The following is a 17,921-nucleotide window of genomic DNA, read 5'->3' as shown; positions in this document are numbered from 1 at the left end:
GCTAACATGACTTTAGTGTGATAACGTTGTTTAAGATGCCATGATGACATAACGCCTTTAACCCTAAAATGACCATAAAACCACAGATTTAAACAATTTAACAGCTCAAATAATACATGAGTTTCAACAGAAGAAATCATGCAAGTGCTTTTATCCAATTACAAGCTTCATGTTACTACTTTTAAACCCCCAAAAATTGGCCCCTTTTACTTTCATCGCAAGTGCCTCACTGAAACCTCGGTTTTTGCCCTTTTTTAATGAAAAGGAGGGATGAGTAGAAATAATTTTTCGTGGTAAACAACATTATGCCACAAATGGTTTCGATTAGGCTTAACTTGTATTAATGAATATTCCTTTAAATCTGATGAATACTTAAAAACTTTCCAGCATTTGAAAAAAATCACATATTTCCTAAGAGCTTTAATCTGGATGTGTTTTGCTTTAAAATAAAATAGTGTCTTAGCAAACATCCATACGTTGATTTTATAACCAATTTTACAACAAATATCATACATTGGCAGGGTTGGGGAGTAACGGAATACATGTATAAGTACAAAATAAGTAACTGGATTCCACTACAGTTACAATTTAAATCATTGGTAATTAGAATACAGTTACATTAAAAAAGTAGTTTGATTACTGAAGAGATTACTTTGCATTTTATTGTAATTTGTGTCATTTAATATTTAATCCTTTCAGATGGAAAACATTTATACATATAATCGATGTGATCCAAAGTGCATTTGAACAGCAGTGAAACACGTTCTTATGATGTGGTACATTCATACGAGCAGACAGAGAAGTATGTTTGAAGTTTGGAGCAGAAGAAATAGAAATAATCCTTGTGTAAATTGTCAGCTTTACGCTAAGTTAAAATGCTTTTTCTAGCCATATTACATGCACATGTTACAAGGACATTCATATTTCTTTATCAAGGAAATTCAAGTTGGATCATCATTTCTTTTTTCATTTGATATTAGGGCAAAAATCGTATTCTTGATCATTTTTGTATTGTTTTCCTGTAAAAATATATAAAAAATCCTTAAAACAAGATAAATTTGATTTAAATCCAAAGTATTTAGAATACGTTACTGACCTTGAGTAATCTAATGGAACACGTTACAAATTACATTTTACAGCATGTAATCTGTAATGGAATACATTTCAAAAGTAATCCTCCCAAACTTGTACATTGGAAGACAACAAAAAGAAAATAAAATGTGTTAGACTGAGTACAACAAAGAAAATCACCACTTCATAAACCAATTTTCCTATGTTTAACGCTTTATTTAAGCAGTGTTGCTTAGCAACAGTTGCCAAAATGTTGCTCTGTGTGTGAACTCTTGCACAATTAATAATTTTCTGATCAGCAAAACAAAACAGTAGGATTCAAAGGGACAGCCATTTTTAATGATTAATAGTCACAGTAATAGATTGCTCAAATAGCGTGTATTGCACATGTGTACACATATATGCACCCTATATACATGTGTGTAGCAGTTAGTATACACACCTTTGTATTGTTGCAACATGAAAGCATTGAAAGAACACAATAAATCAGGGAATGTGCTTTGATGATTTCAGAACTTCTGCATATCAATATGACCAGAAGATAGACAAGAAAGAGAGAGAGAGAGAAAGAGAAAGAAAAAATATATTGAAAATTTAAGATTAAAAGATCTCACAAATTGAAACACCCAATCACAACGAGTAATGTCGAACAGCAAAGAAATGAAGGGACAGTGAAGGAGACACAACCTCTCTTTCAAAAAGTAAAAAAAAAAAAATATACAAGCACTCTTTGAACCTTCACGATCATAGGTCACTACATATACACAACAGGTGAATTATCAATAAATATACATATGTACTGAATAAGAAAATATGTGGCAGAGACAGTAAAGCCATCTTCCATGGTGAATGTTGATGTCTTTTACACATACAGATGTTTCCCGGTGTCCATCGTAAAGCCCTGTTGTTGACATATTTGTTTTCTTTGTGTAAAGATCATTGCGAAAGAGACCATGTTGGAAAAACATCCTGCTTCCCAAGTGCCTTGTTCAATTAAGCCAAGCATCATACATGTATTACATCTGATCGATTATTTCCCCTCTTTAAGTAATGCTTAATCCAACACACCAAAGGAGGTGGTTTAGGTCTCAAAAAAGGAGCCAACACATCTGCTGATTTGTCCAAATAATTCAAAGATGAAAGAAAAAGAAACAGAGAAAAAGCTTTTACCACCAACTACACATTCAGTATACTGTTTGAGACCATATAGGGTGGAAATACAAAACTGCACAAATGGTTGGTGATCCACATCCAAAAATTACAAAACCTGATCACAGTAGTTCCTGTTGCAGACAGCACATTCCATAGCCACAGAGAAGAGGGAAATTCTCTTAGTGTATATTACAGGATCTAAGTACAGAGGCTAGCTTTAGCCAAATTTTTTAACAAAGTGTTTCGTTTCCTGTCTGACAATCCAAACTCTTTAACCTCAATTCAGTTTTTCCATGCAAAAGGCGGATGTTTGTCCTAACCAAACGCCACCGAGAGAAGACAATAAAACCGTTTGCATGCTAAAGATACGCGACAACTGACAAGAGACTGTTTAAGACAGAATGAACAGCTGATAGTGTTTTAACATACAGCAAAACAGTTTTGTAAATACTTAATCAGATGATGTTGCTAACATGGCTCTTCGTAGAGGACTGTTTGTTGCGAAAAACTGGCCAGTTTTCTTCGATCACTGTTGTGATGCGCGAAATTTAAAAATGTATGTTATTGCCCATAGGCTGTCTAAGAGAACAGGCAATATATGCATGTACCTAATTTTGTCATGAGATCCAAAACCAACGGAACCCTGAAATACATTTCTGACTCTAAATCAATCAATCAAACGAAAGCGGAGTCAAGAAATGCGCATCAGTTCATCAATGAAAATACACAAAGAAAATGCTGAGCGGGCAAATCGTTGACGAGAGAGTTCACACTCAATTGAAGTGTATTTGCTGAGTTAATTCACTCTGCATTGCGTTTAATGCCTTGAAATTTGGGTCTGAGAACTGAAAATGTTTGGCTGGGTTTGGACCTACAGTATAGAAATAGTGCAAGATAGTGCTTTAGACCCAGTTCAGTCTAACTAAAACAACTCGCCATTCAATTCTTACAGTGGCAATCGGGAAAAAAACAAAACAAACACTGGTCACCTCTGAGACCAAGTTATGATGCTTCTTTAACACTGTTAACCAGAAAGACACCTAGGAAGATGATGACATCAAAGAATTAAATACATTTTTATTCTTCGCTGTCTAAAGGATGCGGTGGATAAAATCCATGCAGTGGAATTTGGCCCCCCAAAAAGCTACGTTATTACACAGTGAAAATGTTATGATAGATTACGTTATTATTTCAGCATTATAAAGAAGCAATTGAATTTCACCCACAAGTGCAGAAGTGATTAACCAGCATAGGGCTTTTAGACGACATATGGTCAACAGTTATGAACGATTACTATTAGTGTGGTGCAAAATAACCATATCAATAGCATAAAAGCTATATCAAAAGATGATGAAAATGTAACCAATAGCTTTGCAGAATATATTAGTGTTAAAAAAAAGTGGTAGTCACTCTTATTGCCAGAAAAACAAAATAATCCAAAAATCCTGAAAAAACAAGAAATACTGAAAAACAGCAATGCAAAATGCACTGCACAGTGACGTAACTAAACATCATTGGTAATATTAGGAGCATCTGTACCACACTGTACATTCTTTATAAGAGAATACTTAAAATCAAATGACAAAATTAACACTGATACAGAACTCTAATAGTTTTCTTTTACATTTTTGTACAAAAAAAAAGGAAATATTTTTCAGTAAAAAAGTAACCACTAACACTCTCTCGCCAATGTAAATAAAGAAAATAAAAAAGCTGACGAGTAGGGGACCCAAACAAATAAAATACAAAGGAAGGTGATGGAAAAAAAAAAAATTAAGAAGTTGGTCATAACATTGTCAGTGTTTCCAAACAATCATGTCTTGCGCTAGTCTACGGCACAGGACTGATAAATAAAACAATCGTTGAATTTTTTTCGTTCATTCTTTCGTAAATATATATATATATATATATATAAAAAATTGTAACAAAGTCTTTCACCAAGAACTCAACATGTACATCCTAAGAAATAAACAATGAGAAAGAAAAAAAAAAAAACAATGCGAAAGAAAGAAAAAAGAAAATGGGGCAGAAGAATGATTTTTGTGCTCTCCATTGTCATGGCTAAAATTTGCATTCTTCAAAAAATTAAGGCAATTTGAAAAACAAGCAAATCAATGAAAGTTAAGTCTGAGGATTTGTGATTTGTTATGTATTGGTGTTTTAAATATTTTACTTAGTATAAAAGGCACCAAGTTCTGGAAAAAAAAGTATTTCTGGAGACGTTACCATTATGTGTCTATCGCCATTCTCCACTGAAGGTTAAGATAGACACACTGAAAATCCGTTCTTCGTATTTTACACCTTTTCTCAAAAAATGGATGGGTCTCCATTATTTTCGTTTAATGTTTATGTGCTAACGTGTTATAGCAAAGCCATGTGTTCTAAAAAGTACTATTTTCTCTGAGTGAGAAAAAAATTGTGAAGATAATTTTGGGAAAAATGGCTAACCATCATCTTCCATTTCCACAAAAGACTGCAGGTTCTTTTCTGTACAACCACAGCTCATAACAAATGTTCGGTAAAGGGGATATAAAGTATCTATATATATTTTTGTATGTTAAAATGTGTATACCGTACACACAAAATTACATATATATGCTTATGTATGTATATTTATATATATATAGTTCTGGTATGTTTGTGTGCTTTTCATAACAGGATATTATACACATGAACAAGTATACCAAATAATCAACACAGTAGTGTAAACGAGTATACTTGTCTGCAAAAGACGGTGTATCAACACGATCGGAACATTGGGTTCCCCTTTTCAAGAACAATGTTCTTGCAAATGAGTGTATATTTGTGTTTTGTGCTGAAATATTTTTGCTGCTTGTTGGCTTTCTTAGGACTTTATACATTTCTTATACTTTGTACAGAAAACAAAGATTTTGCAGCCCCTCAGAATATGCTGTCCTTTCCCGTTCCTCCTCGTCTATTTTAAAATTTTCTTCTTTAAGTCCCCAGTCCAAACAAATGAGAGAAAATAAAAACAAAGGCCTCTCTCCAAACTGTTCTCCATTATTCGGCCTATCCAGCAGTTAGCTGCGCAATCCTCACCGGAGTGGTCCTGTTTTTACCCATCATGCTTTTGTTGTCCCCTTTTGGCAGCGATTTGCTATGTTTTAACCTCAGGAAAGCGAAAGTGGGCGGGCTGTGAACGTGTCTGTCAAGCACCTGGAAATGAGTGAAGGACTGAGGAAGCCAATCAAAAAGCTGGGAGGATGATCATGAGGCGTGACGTAAGGGTGACCAGTGCCAAGCAGGCGTGGACAAGAAGGTTGGAGCAGTGACGTACTGTACACTCATCTACAACACAGGCTCCTCCTCCATTGGCTCCTCTGCTGATCTAAGGGAGAAATAATTGGTTGATGGTTACTGATTGGTTATATTTATTACTAGGATGGACTGCATTAACTACAGTCCTAATTTTCTCATTCTTTTGTCTTGAAAAGTCTAAGCAAACTTATTTATGTGGCAGTTGATGTTAGGTATGAGACCACCCTGCTGAAAAAAAAAAAAAAATCAGCAGCTTAAACCAGCCCAAGAAAGTTTGCTAGTTTAGCTGGTCTCCAGACCTGGCCATGCTGATGTTCAGATATTTTAGCTGGTCGGCCAGCTGGTCTCAGGTCCAAAAGCCACTAAAACCACCAATCCAGACCAGATTGACCTGTGGTGTGGACACCAGTTTGGTGAGGAACTAATATCAGCAGAGCCCCTTGACTGTCCTTCTTCAGCAGAACACAAATTAAGATATTTAGAAGAATACCTCAGCTCTGTAGGTCCATACAATGCAAGTGAATGGGTGCCAACATTTTGAAGCTCCATTCCACACAAGGGCAACTTAAAAAAGAAAGTACTACAGATGACTCCAGTGGTTAAATCCATATAATCTGAAGTGATATGATGGGTGTGGGTGAGAAACATATCAATATTCAAGTCCTTTTTTACTATAAATTCTACTCCCTGCTCAGTCAATCTCTGCTTCACTTTCACATTCTCCTTCTGTTTTTGGTGATTCAAATTCTTTGTGCATATTGCCCCTTCTGGGCAGGGAGGAGAATTTATGATATAGAAATGACTTAAAGATTGATTTGTGTCTCACCCACACCTATCATATCATGTCTGAACACATGGATTTAACCACCAGGGTGAGTAAATCATGAGAGAATTTAAATTTTTATGTGAACTATCATTTTAAGCTGATGTTCTGCTATTTAAAATGGTCGGCCAGCTGATCTCCAAGTCCAAAATCCCACTAAAACCACCAATTCACAACAGAATGACCAGTGGAAGCCATCTTGGTGGCCAGCTAAGTCCAGCAACGGATCTTAAGCTGGTGTTCAGTTATTTTAGGTCATCGGCTAGCTGGTCTCAAAGCCCAAAACCCCTCTAAAACCACCAATTCAGACCAGCAGAAACAATGGAAACCAGCATGGTGGACAGCTAAGACCAGCAAAGCACCTTAAGATGGTGTCCAGCTATTTTAGCTGGGTGGCCAGCTGATTTACAGATCCTCCACTAAAACTACCAGTCCAGACAACCCTGACCAGTGGAAACTATCTTGATGGCCAGCTAAGATCAGTGATGCACTTTGAGCTGTAGTTCAGCTATTTTAGCTGGGTGGCCAGCTGATTTAAAGATCCTCCACTAAAACTACCAATCCAGACAAGCCTGATCAGTGGAAACTATCTTGATGGCCAGCTAAGATCAGTAATGCACTTTGAGCTGTAGTTCGGCTATTTTAGCTGGTCGGCCAGCTGGTTTACAGATACTCCACTAAAACTACCAATCCAGAGCAGCCTGACCAGTAGAAACTAGTTTAGTGGCCAGCTAAGACCAGCAAAGCATTTTTTAATCTGATGTTTAGTGATTTAAACAGGTTAACCAGCTTGATTCCAAGCCTAAACCCTATCTAAAACCATTAAGTCAGACCAGCCTGACTTAACCAACCAGTTTGGTAGCAGATCTGAGGACAGCAAAGCACCTGAAGGTGATGTTCAGCAATTTTAACTGGTGAGCCAGCTGGTTTACAAACTCAAAACCCCACTAAAACCACCGATCCAGACCAGCCTGACGTGTAGAAACCAGCATGGTGGCCAGCTAAGACCAACAAAGCACCTTAAGCTACTCTTCAGTTATTTTAGCTAGTCAGCCAGCTGGTTTTCATGTCCAAAACCACTCTAAAACCACCAATCCAGACCAGTATGACCAGAGGAATCCAGCATAGTGGTCAGCTTAGACCATGAAAACACCTGAATCTGGTGTTCAGCTATTTAAACTGGTCAACCAGCTGGTTTACAAACCCACAAAAAACAATAATTCAGACTAGCCTGACCAGTGGAAACTAGACTGGTGGCCAGCTAAGACCAGCAAAGCACTTTAAAATTATGTTCAGCTATTTAAGATGGCCAACCGGCTTGTTTCCAAGCCCTTAGTCCTTCTAAAACCACCAAGCCAGACCAGCGGAAACCAGCTTGGTAAATGGCTAAGACCAGAAAAGCACCTTAAGCTGGTTTAAGATGTTTTTCCTTCAGCATGGATGTTGTCTCACTTAAGTTGCAGTACCTGCTGGTTTCTGTGGAGGTGGTTATCTGATCATTGTCCACAGTGAGAGAGGCCATAGCGGTCAAAGTGTCTGCCTCGTCCTTCTCCCGTTTCTGAGCTTCCAATAGAGACTGACCCACCGTAGGAGCCAAGCTCAGCAGAGATGTCCAGTGCTTGCCTGCACATTTAGAGAAGAGAAAGTTTGGAACTGGTATATTTGTTTTCAATTGTTCTCATTTGGACTTCTATTTAAAATAAATGAATATCAAATGAATGTATTGTTACACCATCATGCTTCCTTTTCTCACTTACTCTGAATCTCAATGACTCTCTCTAGAGAGGCTGTGGCTTTTGGACATGGTTTCTGTTGAAGGACTGTCAGTGGTAAAGGATCCAACTGCAAAAGAAACAAAAATAACACTATTGATCACACATTATCAGCATTTATCAGCACATTTACTGGAATTATCTGCAAAGTACTTTTCAAAGCAAGTAGTGTTTATTTCAGCCATAGGAACAGCATTAAATAACTGGAATATGTAATTTGTAATCTTTTAACTTATTTTACATGTTCTGTTTAGACTGACTTTAGTGTTTTTATGTTCGGAGTGCCCAATGATGTATGCTTAAAAACAATAATAGTAATTTCAAAATGTATCTCTTATCTTCCCTTCTTTTATTTCAGTAGGTTCCACTGATATAGTCAAAACCCCCTTTGACTAATATTTTGGCAACTTTAGCCATTTGTTTTACGGAGTGACTGTTTGCACTTTTTCCCTGTTTCAGCTCTTAATATTTCTTTTAATACTACTTAGAATAATAAATACAAATTAATATAAAGGTTGATTTCATCGCAGTGATTTTGGTCTTGGTGAATGTCAGGAAGTGCAGAGAAGGGTTTGATCCGAAAGCGGGGTCTGTCGAACGCACTTGTTCCCTTTCTGCTCCCGTGGCTCGGCATTGGTAGTGTGTAGATTGTAGCACTGTATTACTATAGTAATATTGTAGTAACCATGTTTTTTGGCAGAAACCATAGTTTTAATGCAATAAACCATGGTGTTACTACAGTAATATGGTGGTAATATACTGTAGTAACCATGGTTAATTTTGTGGTTACTATAATTTTACAACAAAATACCACAGCAAAAACTATAGTTACTGTAGGTAAACCAAGGTTATTTTTTCTAAGGTTAAGTTTAGGACTAGGGATTGTTGTAGGGTGTCGGTGGGACTCGAAATAAACACGCTGCAGTGATCCCCATATACTGTATGCTAGTATTGAAATATGGATGTAAATAATATCTGCCACTATTTGCACTAGGTTGTAAATAGTATATATCATTATCTGCACCAGGGTGCAAATAGCATCTGCCATTGTTTTACCACATATAAGCCATGCATTTTTCAGAAATGTGACTGGTATCCATTCTAGTAACATCTGACGCCAACAAACACAAAATATATAATATATAAATATATACTGTACACCAGACAGATAATTAATGTCTTACATCTGGGGTCTCTGAGATGGCAAATGTATATAATTGCCATTTTTGACATGTGAAGTATGTTATCAAGCTGACATTTTTCAGAGATATTAAAATGGCCTTGAGGTCTCTGAAACCCGAAGATGAGAATGAAAATCATGGTAGTACTGAATATATAAATCTATATAAGAATATATGTATCCATCATGTACTGTTTGCATGTGTGTGACAGTTTGATGGGCACCTCGTCTCCGAGCAACGTAGCCACACAGGACTCGGATGCATCACAGATGGCAGTGAGGTCGTGACCTCCCTCCAGTGCCAGAACCACACGGCCACCAGCCAACTTCATCAGCTGCTTAGTGAGATGGCCGAAACCTACTCAAAGAGCAAAGAGCATGGTGGGTAATTCATCAACTATAAACAAGCAGATGGCATGATTATTTGACCTGGTGACCCAAGTACCTCAAAAGATTGCAGCAACCCTTTAAGTCGTTAAACTTTAGCATAAATTTAGCAAAATAGAAAATGGTACTTATATGGAATTATACCAGCAAATCTGTTAATATAATGAATTACTTGAAAGGACAAAAAGATCTAAAGCTGTTGGTTCTGTACAAACTATATGATGTCAATATTAAAAGTCCAAGTATTAATGAATTTTCAGATAAATATAAAATCGTTTGTGTAAAATGCAAACCATGCAAGCTATTACGGAATTTAAATGCATGAACATGTGTACCACCCATCTGCTGGAACAGCAATTGGAGTAAAGCAACTTACATTTGGCGGTGACGTTGTATCCACCCAGGGGTGACTGGTGGCCCTCTACAGCATCAAAGCCCGCAGACACAAGCACCACATCTGGGGAGAACTCATTGGCTATGGGCATCACCACCGTTCTACAAGCACAATAATAGTAATACATTTTATTTTCATAGGACCTTACATACATAAAATTCAGCTCAAAGTGTTTCACAGTTGGAAGTATAAAAACATAGAATTCAACATTTCAGAGAAAGTAAAACAAATCATCACAATAAAAACGTGACGCGTGACTTTACCAATGAGCTTACGTCATCCGTGTCATGAGCGTGGGTACGGAAGCGAACATTTGTAGTTAAAAATTCTATAAGTATTGTTTTGTTTCTAAAAATATTCAATCGTTTGGGTTCAGAAGAACTTTATTTGTTGACTAGAGTCATGTGGATTATTTTGATGCACCATAAATTTACATTTTGGACCGTCAAAAAATTCACTTGCATTGTTTAAAGGAGGAGGCCTGAAATGAAATCCTAAAAATCGAAAATTCTGTTTTGATGAAGAAATAAAATCCAAGATACATCTTTGATGAGTAAATTCTCAGCAAAATTTTCATTTTTGGGTAAACTATTTCTTTAATAACAGTATTGAATGATTTCCTGACTATTCCATTGCTACATTTTCACAGGAACTAAAATGACAAAAACGACTTCCTTACAGGACAAAGATTGGTTAAAAATAGCAGCTATCCCACCACCCTTCTTGCCAAGGTGAACCTTTAGCATAATACAACACAAACAAGATTTATTTGATTCAAAAATACACTGCACAGACAAGAATCACAAATGGAGGTTTGGCTCTGCTAGTTAAAAACCAAAGATTCATATTGGGTCATTATAGTTTAGGATATGCCTTATTTGACAAGGAATCATGTTTTTTTGTAATTCTCAGTGTTCTAACCTGAAGTTTTTAAAATCAAGTTTGATCAAATAATAAAAGAGAGGGTGAAGGAAGTGCATATCTGACCTGAAGGCAGTGAGATACTCCACATTGCCCATAGGTGGCTCTACTCCACCAGTCCAGGCAATGTTGACATTAAAGCCCTCTCCTGGACCAACACCCACCTAAAGATGGACCAATAAGAAGATCGGTTAGAAAGGAGAGACACTCTGGTCATGTGTCCAGCCATCATAGCCAAGATTGTTACCTCTTCGGGAGCGCCGCTGCCTGGGAAAAAGTTGCCATCGTCATAGCGATGCAGGGAAATGTACAGCACATTGGGGTCATTGTAGAAGGCTTGCTGGGTCCCATTTCCATGGTGAATATCCTATGCAACAGAGTGAAAGAGTTTTGAAACATGCTTGGAATTAGTATGGTATGACATATAACAAACAAATACAGTTATTCTCACAGTGTCTAGAGTGTGTCATGAAATAATGAATACATTCGATTTAGGGACCATTTTCCTTTTCACATCTATCATAATTAGCTTTTATCTCCATGGAGTGAATCAGTACAATACAACTTTAATATAACTAGCTTTTTAAATGTATAGTGTTACATCATAGATGGCTGTGTATCATGCACAACTCACCCAGTCTACGATCAGAATCTTGCCCACTCCGAGTTTCTGCTGCAGGAGTTTGGCAGTGATGGCCACTGTGTTGAAGAAGCAGAAACCCCTGCCGAGAGACACAGAAAAGAGTGGACTTAAAACTCTGTGAACACCCATAAATTATTTTCCCATCTATATTACAAACATCTGGGCACCTAAAACTCCCCTTATGGTGAACACTGGAACATTTAAATAACTTTATTTGACAGATGCTAGGTGGTCCTAGTAACATTTCAGAGAAAAACAAATGTTTTAAAAAATTAAAAAAGGTTAACATTTGACATTATTACAGTTTAATTCGACTTTCTACAGACTGCACATCACTGCACCCTTCGGCATATCGCGGCACCATTTTGTGGCCCGTTCTGCATAACGCAGCGGCTCATTTCAGCTTAGTCCCGGTTCTCCCGATGGCCAGTCTGACCCTAATTGGCCCCAAAGTGCGTCGGCTCACCGGGAAAATGACCAGTATGCCAGATTACTAATCCAGCCCTGGTTGTGACTAAATAAATCCCCAAAAAATCTAAACTATGTTATATTTTAGCATCTTCAATGTAGCCACCCTTTGCATAGAATTTGCATACATGTACTCTTGACATTTTCTCAAACAACTTCTTTTTAACAGTATTGAGTTCCCATCAATACTGGGCTCTTATTTGCTGCTTTTCTTTATTATTTGGTCCAAAAAAAAATTGTTTTGTAATGAAATAAATGAATATGTTGGCACAATTATATTTTTGTCTACAAAATTAATTTCAAGCACACAGGTTTTTAAGATCATGAAAAACATTTCAGTCAAGTGACCCCAAACTTTTGACACACACACACACACACACACACACACACACACACACACACACACACACACACACACACACACACACACACACACACACACACACACACACACACACACACACACACACAGGTGGCCAAAAAATAATACGATTTTGGAATAATGTAAGATTTTGTACAGGAAATTGGTACTTTAATTCACCAAAGTGGCATTCAGCTGATCACAAAGTATAGTCAGGACGTTACTGATGTCAAAATCAGCACCATCGCTATTTGAAAAAAGTCATTTTTGATCAAATCTAGACAGACACCATTTCCAGCAGCCATCACTCCAACACCTTATCCTTGAGTAATCATGCTAAATTGATAATTTGGTACTAGAAAATCACTTGCCATTATATCAAACACAGTTGAAAGCTATTTGGTTCATTAAATGAAACTTAACATTGTCTTTGTGTTCGTTTTTGAGTTGCCCACAGTTTGCAATAGACTGGCATGTCTTAAGGTCAATATTAGGTCAAAAATGGCAGCTTTCTAATAACTCGTCAGTCAATCATTGTGTTGAGGATTGAAGGATATACAATGCTTGAAATTGCCAAAAACTGAAGATTTCATACAAAGGTGTTCAATACAGTCTTCAAAGCCAAAGGGCAACTGGCTCTAACAAGGACAGAAAGAGATGTGGAAGGCCAGATGTACAACTAAACAAGAGGATAACTACATCAGAGTCTCTAGAGAAATAGACACCTCACATGTCCTCAGCTGACAGCTTCATTGAATTCTACTCGCTCAACACCAGTTTCATGTACAACAGTAAAGAGAAGACTCAGGGGTGCAGGTCTTATGGGAAGAATTGCAAAGAAAAAGCCACTTTTGAAACAGAAAATCTAAAATAAAAGGTTACAGTGAGCAAAGAAACACAGACATTGTACAACAGATAATTGGAAAAGAGTGTTTTGTGGGATCAGTTAGACTGTAAGGTGCATGAGAAGTGCTGACAAGACAGCCACATCTATGGGAATTGCTACAGGAAGTGTGGGGTGAAATGTCACCTGAGTATCTGGACAAACTGACAGCTAGAATGCCAAGGATCTGTAAAGCTGTCATTGCTGCATGTGGAGGATTTTTTGATGAGAACTCTTTTGAAGTAGTTTAAGAAGTTCTGACATTTCTTTTCAAATTGTAATTGTAATTTTTCACGTTATTAATGTCCTGACTATACATTGTGGTCAGTTGAATGCCACTTTGGTGAATAAAAGTAACAATTTCTTTAAATAAGAGAACAATCTGTACATTATTCCAAACTTTTGGCCGCCAGAATAAAAAAGCTTTTTGTACATCATGCACATAGTTTTACAAATCCTGGTCAAAATATATTTTTAGTGTAATTATTTATGTAGTCCTAGTGCACCATTAACAGAACATTATAAAGTAAATTACTTATTTATGTATATATACTGTATTTTTATTCAAAAAGATTATTTGAAAGGTGGTTCAAAACTACTATGTTAACTCACATGGCGGTGGATTCTTCAGCATGGTGACCTGGAGGACGGACCACAGCAAAACCATTCTAGACCACAAACAAAGACAGAGGGGAAAGTTGTTAAAGGAAGGAAAGAAAATGTAATAAAATATATTAAATGAAAAATATGAACCTTCAGCTCCCCCGCAGCAACTTTAAATGCCAGCTCAATGACGCAGCCCACTGCCATACGCACTGCACCTGACGAGTGCATCTCATTCCACACCGTGTCGCTGTCCACCTACAAGGAACATTATCATGATGTAATTTATCAGTATATAATGTGTAAGTATCCAAACTTTTCCTAAGCAACCACTGAGCATGATGATGCCATTTAAGTGTTATTTTGGAGTAAAAATTTATTTCAGGCTCAACTTGTGCAGTTTTTAGGTGTCATAGCAACTTAAAGTAGTTAATTATATCAACAAAACTAACTTCGGACTATCACTTCATGTAATGCACAGTCAAAAAACAGTAATCGTGGCTCTAAAGTACCCGTACTATGGAGCCACATGCTTATTTTTTATTTATATTTATTTATACTTTTTTACAAATGTAATACTCTATGACATTATTTGCTTAGAACATAGGCTGATGCGAGTGAAAACACTGAGGACTGGAAACTGAAGACAGGCGTCCATTATGAATCGTGGAACACTTCTGCATTCCGTAAAAAAGGTGGAAATAATTACAGCAGTACTATAATATCCTATTGGCACAAATTGATGAAATCAAACAAAGGACCATATATAGTGGACTTCATGATACCGATAACTAATGTGGTGGAAAAGGCTGATTAATCGGCCGATGCTTTTTTAAATCTATTTATTAAATTTTTTTAAATGTTCTTAGTCATTCTTTACTGTGATAGGCACAGGCATAGAGGCTGTGGAGTGCAAAATGAGTAAAATCACTTTTGCATAATAGGATTTGGTGCATAATGTGGGACTTTTCATTACAAACAAGCTTGAAATACACCAAGGACTCTTATTTTGAAATGCCTGTGCTTCCAGCTCACACAAACACATGCACTCTTATCAATCATCTACAATATATTACAACAGAATCAATATACATTGTCATATGGGTTAAAGGGATAGTTCACCCAAAACTTCTCTCATCATTTACTCACCCTCATGCCATCCCAGATGTGTATGACTTTCTTTCTTCATTAGAACACAAACAAAGGTTTTTAGAAGAATATCTCAGCTCTGTAGGTCCATACAATGCAAGTGAATGGTGATCAGACCTTTTGTAGCTCCAAAAATCACATAAAGGAAACATGACTCTAGTTTTTAAACCCATATCTTCAGAAGCGATATATTAGGTGTGGTTGAGAAACAGATAAAAATGTAAGTCCCTAAATCTCCACTTTCTCTTTCCTTTTGACCTTAAAAGTCACATGTGGTGCATCTGAAAGTGAAAGTTAAAGTGGGGATTTAGAGTAAAAAAGGACTTAAATATTTATCTGTTTCTCACCCACACCCTATCATATCGCTTCAGAAGATATGGCTTTAACCACTGGAGTCACATGGATTACTATTATGTTTCCTTAATGAGATTTCAGAACCTATAAATGTACGATCACCATTCAATTGCATTGTATGGACTTACTGAGCTGAGACATTTTTCTAAAAATCTTTGTTTGTGTTCTGCAAAAGAAAGTCATACACATCTGGGATGCATAGGTTGAGGATATGAAGAGAATTTTAATTTTTGGGAGAACTCTCCAGTTAATAAATACTCTATGGGCAGTAATTAATCAACAGTAGAGCATAATTTAAAAATAACATTAATAGCATGTCAATTGTCATTAATTTTATTACAAAACATTTTCAATAACTGGATGAAAAATGCCTCTGACATGACTTTTGCTTTCTAATTATGTAAACAAGACCGTATTGGCATGGAAAAGTTTTAGTAACCAATAATATCATATTCCACTTTTCATGAGCCAATCAAATCTCAAATCACAATGGACAAAATTAAGTCCTGCCCTGCATTGTTTCACACTAGGGATGTGACGGTATCAAATTTTATATCAAGATAATTGCTGAAGCATTTATCACTGTAAACTGTATTATCGCGCCACGATATTGTATTGAATTACAAAACAGTTTGAAAGATGAATAAACTTAACTGTTGTTCTTAATTACAAGATTTAGTTCCTTGTTTTGTACTTTTTTAATTAAAAGATCACAAAGAAAGTAACTTTGAAAATATTAAATCATTTAAGTTTCCATTTTGCATGTACATTGTTATTGAATATTTGCACATGTTCCATGCATTATGAATGCTGTTTGAAAAGGTGGGCAATACTCACCCCAATTCCTCCACATGGCAGGACAGCATACATTTTCTGACTGACTGGACCTAGAAGAGAAAAAAGTCAATTAAAAGTTAATCTGTGGGTGATGCTTTCCCATACTGTTAGGTTTAGGCCCACATCTATTGTACACCCATAATCTATTCAGGTAATTACATAATTGGCTAAGCAAATTCAGTCTGGAGGATGCTCGTTGGACGACAATGACGCAACTATCCAGAGCGTCTGTCTCGCTGATCAACAAATAGCACTCAAGGTCAAAACATTCTGCACTCCTTCAAAGAGAAAAAATTGGAGGTGGTGGAGTGATGGCAAATGACAACTCTGACTGTGGCTGAACTTTCACACCCCCCAACACACACACTCTTCCCTGGTGACTCAGAAGCGGGGGTGGGCAAATGTCTAGAACCTATAAAAAGCCCAGGCGGCTGTCAGAGAATGTTTGCTTAAGCAACGCATCAGACTGGAAGTGAGCAAGGAAAGCTCAGTACACGAAGGAGAACCCTCAAGACGGCAACTAAATACGCAAGCAGTTTTGGGGAAGCTCCTTTCAAACTTATTTAAACTTATCAAGCTACAAACTATTGTCACATTACTGAAAAATATAGTCAAGTTAGTAGCATTGTTAATGTTTGTTATTCCCCAAGTGCACACAAGATCCTTACACACACCATCAGAACAAACACACGTATTGAAAGAAACCCTATAACACTCACCTAAAAGTTTCTTGCTGTCCAGTTTCTGTCTGTTCAGGGGACTGGTGCCGTACAACAGTGTGTGGTACTCAGAGTGCACAGTTTGGATTTCATCTAGTGTTGCCTTCCTTCCTCTGATCCTCTGCAAACAAACAAACATAGCAAGAACATTTCAATAACTTAATTTCAGTCATTTGATTCTGGCTGGATTTTCTTCCACATGTCAGCAGGTGGCACACTTACCTCACAGCGACCAAGCAGCCCTGTTTCCTGAAGTCTCGACCAAACACTCTGAATGCGACCAGCATGTTCGGGATGAATGTTTGTGTTCCCGCACATGCACTGATGCTTTAGCATGAAGGTGTCGTATACCAGCCCTGAGAGAGAGAGAGAGAGAGAAAGAGAGAGATTAAAATAAAAAAAAAATACATTCTACATTTATGCATATAACAGACAATTTTATCCACGACGACTTTTAGTGCATTTTGAGTCAGTTTGTGATAAAATTCACGTTCCATTTAGTAAGTGTATTATCTTAACCCAGTTTCTGTTTAAATCAATTCTACAGTCTGTCATGATTGACTGATTGATTTACTGTTGTCTGGTGTACCTGTCGTAAAGAGATGTTTGATGGGTATCTCTGTCATGGGCATTCCTTTAAGACTAGAAGTGACGGGGGAGGACTGTGCCCTTCCTAGGGGTCTGTGAGGCATTCCTGTGATGGACAGAGAGGCCTGGAATACATTCAGTTGCTGCACATGCTGCTGGTCCAAATACTACAGAAAAAACACATGAACATCAAGATTCAGTACAGTTCAATTCAGTTCACTATAGAAGTTTAATTTAATTCAGTTCAGCCTGTTGATACGCAATTCCCCCGCACGCTGTGGTGACATCACTCTGCTTACATTTAACATATAATTTACCGTCTATAAATGTAAGTAAT

General features: G+C 37.0%; 1 protein-coding gene across 4 annotated transcripts in view; it reads right to left on the bottom strand.

Annotated features, from left to right (window-relative positions):
• Positions 1-680: 680 nt before the first annotated feature.
• The window catches only part of LOC127647152 (histone deacetylase 5-like), a 115,771-nt gene continuing 98,530 nt past the window's right edge, over positions 681-17,921 (bottom strand). For all 4 annotated transcript variants that reach the window (XM_052131234.1, XM_052131235.1, XM_052131232.1 and 1 more), the window contains 14 exons: positions 17,586-17,751; positions 17,219-17,352; positions 16,997-17,117; positions 16,278-16,327; positions 14,088-14,195; positions 13,947-14,002; positions 11,614-11,701; positions 11,227-11,346; positions 11,046-11,143; positions 10,041-10,159; positions 9,502-9,635; positions 8,083-8,167; positions 7,792-7,948; positions 681-5,572 (listed from right to left, as the gene is read on the bottom strand). In XM_052131234.1, coding sequence (XP_051987194.1) covers positions 5,533-5,572; positions 7,792-7,948; positions 8,083-8,167; positions 9,502-9,635; positions 10,041-10,159; positions 11,046-11,143; positions 11,227-11,346; positions 11,614-11,701; positions 13,947-14,002; positions 14,088-14,195; positions 16,278-16,327; positions 16,997-17,117; positions 17,219-17,352; positions 17,586-17,751 — 1,476 coding nt within the window. In that variant the 3' untranslated portion in view covers positions 681-5,532. The remainder of the gene's footprint in view (positions 5,573-7,791; positions 7,949-8,082; positions 8,168-9,501; positions 9,636-10,040; positions 10,160-11,045; positions 11,144-11,226; positions 11,347-11,613; positions 11,702-13,946; positions 14,003-14,087; positions 14,196-16,277; positions 16,328-16,996; positions 17,118-17,218; positions 17,353-17,585; positions 17,752-17,921) is intronic.

The sequence above is a fragment of the Xyrauchen texanus genome, chromosome 8 (genome assembly GCF_025860055.1).
Source record: "Xyrauchen texanus isolate HMW12.3.18 chromosome 8, RBS_HiC_50CHRs, whole genome shotgun sequence".
NCBI lineage: Eukaryota > Metazoa > Chordata > Actinopteri > Cypriniformes > Catostomidae > Xyrauchen > Xyrauchen texanus.
This window is presented reverse-complemented; position numbering and strand designations above follow the sequence as displayed.